General features: G+C 27.3%; 1 protein-coding gene across 1 annotated transcript; it reads right to left on the minus strand.

Annotated features, from left to right (window-relative positions):
- Window positions 1-1342: 1342 nt before the first annotated feature.
- On the minus strand, window positions 1343-2309 carry LOC119680387 (mediator of RNA polymerase II transcription subunit 4-like; the record flags this gene model as incomplete). Its single annotated transcript, XM_038093174.1, is given in 3 exon segments — window positions 1343-1798; window positions 1862-2042; window positions 2093-2309. Coding segments are annotated over 3 exon segments (549 nt in total). The 5' UTR covers window positions 2155-2309.
- Window positions 2310-6542: the final 4233 nt, after the last annotated feature.

Here is a 6542-nt window from a genome sequence, read left to right on the forward strand (position 1 = left end):
CAACACTCACATATATAAAATAGTTTTAAGTTGGAATTCCAGATGTGGTTATATATCAGAAAGTTAGGGAAATCGCTTTATTTCACAAAATACATGAAGTGTCTTTTTTTAATAAAAACCTTGAAGTTCCAGAGCAATTTTCTATAGTAATTAGATTATAGATTGCAAACGTGACATTGCATTTCTTAATTAAATTGAATTTGAAAGTAAACCTTTTTACTCGCACGCATTGTATACTCATATTAGCAAAATTTATATGGCATAAAAAGCAAAACAAATGAAATTGTCAGCTAACAGTACCAAAAAAACAAAAGAAGTAATAAAACAGAACACAAAAGTTTTACTAAAACAGAATCAAAAATGAGTAAAAGAGCAAATTAGGAGCAACAAAATTGCTAAAACCGAGCAATCGTATAAGAGCCACCTAACAGCATGCAAAATAGGTAAGACAATTCATTTGTATGAGGAAAGAGGACAAATATGAATTTATCCTCTAAGAGGTAAGACAATTCATTTGTATGAGGAAAGAGGACAAATATGACAAATATGAATTTGTCCTCTTTACATGGATATTTTTGAAGAAATCCTCTGTATAAACATTTTCAATACAGAAATGTTCAATTATTTTATTATTTACCAACCCAGAAATTTTACTACCAAATGACCACATATATATAATAAATAATATAAATAAAGTTTCTAAGATAAAATGAACTAAAATATTTCAGTTGAATTATGATGGAAAATATTTTTGTTGAATTATGAAATATTAAATTTGAATTACGTGCCACATATTTGTAAATAAAATAAAATTTTTCACCTCATATAATTTTGTGATGTTTGCCTTTTATTTAAAATTAGATTTATTTTATTTTATTTTATTTTATTTTACAACTCTTGGTAAGTGTATAAACACTTCATTTATAAAATTTTCATACAGAATTTCAGCAATTTTCAGCAAAAGACCAAGAGTTGCAGAGCTGAATCGCATGTCAAAATTGCATCTTGCATATGAAAATTTGTGGAAGTATGGAATTTTGAAACCATCAGCAAACTTCATAATGAACATATTTCTTTATAAAATAATTTTCTGGTTTTTATAAATATTAAAAACTGTCAACATAGAGAAAATTTCAAATTTTTTGTACGTTAGCTTGTAGATCTCCTAGTATTTACGATAACATAGAGAAGATTGCCAAAGCCATTATTGGTATGGATTATTTTACGCACTTGAAATTTATTTTATGGAAATATCACACAGAATACTTTCTGCTATTTAGTTTTACTTATTTTAATATTAATTAGTTAATATAAAAATATGTACTTTTTTAAGATTTATTTTAAGTGTTTTTAAACTAAAGCTTACTTAACAATTTTCTTGCAATTTTTTAATTTAATAGTAATTAAACCTCTATTTATATTATTTTGAAAGTTATAAGTATTTTTTTTATATGGATATAATCTAGGATATCTATTTCAGACATAAACCATTTTACAATCCACCTGAAGATGAACTGTCACTGGACGAATCTGAGTTTTTTTCTGCCGATAAGTCCATATCAGAAACCTTAGTTGACTTTCCCAAGAATCCTGCCTTCATTTGAGTTAATGAGGGATACGGGTGTTCCTTTGTACTATTTGCTATCTCGTATGCAAATTTTATTGCTTCCTCTGTATCGATGGGTCGTTGTTTAGCCTCCTTATAGGTTTTTAAACATTGTTGCACATCATATACAGCATTTGTCAGTTTTGCTTCGACTTCCATTAATTTTTTACTGTCTTTAACGATTTCCCGTTGCTGTATAAATTTATTTCAAGATATTTACTTCATAATTCATTTGACATATTTTTACAAACTTACTACTTCATTAATTTCTGCGTTTATTTTATCAATTTCGTTTTGAATCTCACATTGCTCCAGAGCAATGTCATGGCAGTCTTGAAGCTCCTTGTGTTTATACAGCAAAAGATCAACGAGAGCCGAACGCTCTTTTAGCGATTCTTCTGTGCATTGAGGTTTAATTAATTTCTCAATGATTTCCCTAAAAAAATTTAATGAAAACTTATTATAAAATATTACTATTTAGCATACTTTGAAATTAATTCAATATCATCAATTATCTGCAGCATTTTTACTTTTAAGCCTCTAGCCATCTTGATAATTGTCTAACTCGGCTAACAACGGTAAACGAATAACGAATCGGAGACGTCAAATGTTGGCTGTGTTTAATGTTTTCTTTGCCTACTATTTACCAAAAGTAGTAACAGTACTTTTTTCGTATTAAATGGTAGGTATGCATTTTGTCGTATTTTTTTTATGAGCCGTTTCTGATTAAATAAAATAATTCTTTATAATTATAAATATAGAAAATACATAACAAATATGGAAATAGTTTGAGGCAGAAATATTCTAAACTATTACTATGTTGAGGCTAGTTGAGTCAGTGCATTTGAGAACTTTTACTCTCTATTAACTGCGAGGTCTGTTTATAACACCTCTCTACGCCTTGACTGGATTATTGTTCACCTCTTCATCAGATTAAGCAATAACTGACCTCAAACTTGCATACCTACCAGAGGTGCCTGTAACCATTCTGTGATTCGATAGCGCTGTGTTGTAAATTATATTTTAATTACTGAGTTAATAATACTATATGTGATAATATATGTGAAAATATTTAGTATATAAAAAACATAAAAAACTTTAAACTTTTAACTGCAAAGATTTTTTTGATGGTGAAAATTTAAACAACTTCTATTTATGAATTTATTTTAATAACAAACTACATGCGTACTCATTTAACAGTTCTGAACTTTAAACACAATTTCTGAGGCAAAAAATGAAATCAGCCAACAAACCAAGTCATAAAAAATATCTGGTAATTTATAAATGTTGGCCACACATTTTAATGCGTAGAGCTTCCACCAGCTCCGGTCGACAAGCCCAGGAAAACCAAATATCCAACATGGTCTCTAGCTTACATATGTCGCACATTATTCATAAACTTTTTCCTGTGTCAGTATAAGGATTACAGAACAACAACAACAACAACAACAACAAAAACATATTGCATACCATACGCTTTGAGTGAATAATTTTTCCGTTTTTCCTTGTCATTCTAGTACATCGCTTTTAGTAGTAGATTTTTTTTTCATTTTTTTATATATATTACTTTTTTCAATTGCGGTATGGAAATGCTTCACATATGCGTTTTTGATTTATTTTTTAGATTAAATTAAGTGCTGCAATCAAAATTTGAAATAAAATTGTAATTTCATTTAATTTTATTTCGTTTTACTTTATGCATGTGAACTGTTATTGAAAAAATAATGGAATAGTGCAATCAGTAACTTCTGAGTTCTTCTACTTCTAAGTCATTTATCAACTTAATTGAGATATTTATTTCGGTTAGATATTCAAAGGAATACATTATCGTAGTATCTTAAACAATAGAAGATTGTTGCGTTAGTGGTTATATTTAATTTAAGTCTGGGAATATTTGTATTTATAGCTGATATGTGGTATAAATAGTTTTGTATATTTAAAAACAATTTATTATTATCTTTCCCTTGATAAAGACTTTATCCATATAAAAAATGAAATGAATATATGTGATATTAGTAATAAAAATAAATTTCTTTTTAAAACAAGAATTGATTGAATTAAGCTACATATTTTCAGCATATAAAAATAATTAAAAATGTTGTTCTTACTGTCAGTTTGTTATTACTTTGCTTTATTAAACCTTTATTAGTCTATTGTTCAGTCAAATCAATCATGTGCATAGCCAGAAAGGAGGCCAGAGAAAGCAAGAGCCACGGTGACTTATTCAGGGGTAGGAGCAAGCTACAATAGTTGCTAATTTTCATTATAATGAGTCCAGTGAATCACAAAAAAATTCGACATAAATATCTTCCAATTGGCAGTATTAACACAATTCTTCAACTCTTACTATAAGTATTTTAATGAACTGCAAGAAAACTTTGGCAAAAAATGTTTTCCACTGTATATACCTCTCTTTAGTACAGTCTTGGTTATTTATACTACGAGAGGGGAGAACTCATTAGAAATATTAAGATCAATACAGTCAGACTAACAATTATTATAACGATTTTGGGATTTGATTTCTATTGTTGCATCCAGCTAATTGTAAATACGCTGTACCTCATATTTTACTTTGCGTGCTTTATAAGAAACAACCATCCGACCAACTACCTCTCCTGTTTTATATATACTTATAAACTAAATTAAGCTATTGCTTGAAATAGGCCAATTAGTCTTTCAGTAGGTGTTGATAACTTAGTATTGTCGCTAATACTCGAAATACTAAAAGGATAACACTTTCAAATTCAAGAGGTTAACTTTGTGATTTCAGTTACTTGTTCGTTCGCTTGACATGACTGATAGTCACTATGAACAATGTGATCATCGCATAGTCAATTTAAGTTGAGTACCTGTCTTTATAGAACACATGAATAGATACCATATTTGAAAAAATCACAATACACACATTAATATGATAAATAAACAAAAATCAATTAAAAAACAGTATGTATAAATAGTATAGTATGTATTTTATGTATTCAATGTATACATAACTATTTACAATGTATTATTATTAAAATTATATTTTTAGTCACTATACACATATAAAAATAATAATTATAATTAAATAATAATTATAAATATACAAAAATCAATTAATGAATAGAAGTCCAGGTATAACAGTTACGAGTATAACAGTTTTCATTTGTAGATAATAACGATTACTGTTGTGTACTTCACACTTGTTTACGCTACCAGACTTGGTTTTGAGTCATCATCATTTGTTTAATTGCTTTCTTTAACAGTTCAACATTAGCAACATCAGCAACATCATTAACTTCAAGTTCGTAATTATCATGGAAATCATCTGTTAAGCAAAATATTGTATCTCAAAACAAGACAAACAAAAACAAAAACAAAATCAAACAATAAAAACATGATTTGTGTTTAAGCAAAAAATTTGCTTTTCTACTTTCGTTCTTCAGGTTTCGTTGTATCTTCAAGTTAACTCTATACCCCGCAGACGACACTTCACATCTACTCGTTCACATACTGTTAACCACAATATCTTCAGTATAAAATTTCCAGTATCTTTAGTTGCGGGTTAGTCGTACTTCATAGCTTCTCGCGGCAGAACTTCACGTATCGTGGCGAAGAACGTTTCTTAAGTCTTTTGTTCAGTCCGTATTAACGTTAAAATCTTAATTCTTCCGGTAAACGAACTTTTCTTTACTGAAATCGCATAAATCGTTGATTAATTATTGAATTATTGAAGAATTTCATAAAAATTATTTTTAGTTGCTTGCGTTAATTATAAAAATTTATAAAATGAAAATTACTTTGTTTGCTTTATGTGCCGTGGTAATTTTGGCAATTGCGTCAGCATCAGGTGAGTAAAGTTCAAGGAAATAATTCTTCTAAAATTATTTAAAATGACAAAATATTGTAATTTTATTTTATTAACTCTTTCGACTTAATTTTAAGTAGTTTAAAGTACAAGTAATTAAAACAAACATTTTTAATTATGAATAAAAAAATTAAATCAAACCATACTTATACTTATGGAACTAATGCTCCCTTGACTACTTCATTTTGAATTTTTTAAATATAAAAAAAAATAAAAGATAATTCCTGTAATTATTTTTAAAAATCTTTTTTGTGTTAATTGAAAATAAAAAATTATTTTTTTTTTATTTTTTGCGAAGTAGTCAGCTTCATCTTAGAGTAAAATATTTCCTATTGTTTATTAATATTTTAAGCAAGCAGTTACATCATCACCTTTTTTGGTCTGAGATTAAAACAAAATTATTTAAGTACAATTTTTTTGTTTTTATTTGCATTAAAATTTATTAAAAAAACAAGATAAACATCGTAATAAAATTAGCTTGACGGTCAACGAATTGTACGAAATATCATCAAACTATTAGTCTACGTAGATTATTTTTTATAGTTTATGACTATGACAGAGCAAATTTAAATACATATATTTTTATAATACATAAAATGGATATATTCTGAATATATGTTTATTTATTATTTGTTGGTGTAAATTATTGATTCTATTCCCTTGAAAGTCAGTAATATCTGTGAGTTCTAAATATGAACGTATTTCCGATTACTGATCTTAAAGTCACGAAGTCACAAATGGTAACAATTTGATCTTAGATTATATGATGCACAAAGCCGTAATTTCAATCTAATTTAAAGTACTAGTAATAGCTGATTAGTATATTATACAATCAGTTTTATCTTAGTTATCTATATCTCAACAATAAGTTTTGAACTATATGATCGTTAACTGAAGATATTTATGTTCTGTCTAGGTGAAGTCATTTATTTATATTTTATTGGTAAACATTTAAATAAGTATTATAAATCCAGCTAAAATACACAAATTTAGCACTTTATGTAGTAATGAAGTGTTTGAAGTGTTAATTTAGTTAATTAAACTAAAGTGAACATAACTTATGAATAAGATTTTTACTTAGTAAAAACG

Source organism: Teleopsis dalmanni, chromosome 2, assembly GCF_002237135.1.
Source record: "Teleopsis dalmanni isolate 2A chromosome 2, ASM223713v2, whole genome shotgun sequence".
Lineage (NCBI taxonomy): Eukaryota > Metazoa > Arthropoda > Insecta > Diptera > Diopsidae > Teleopsis > Teleopsis dalmanni.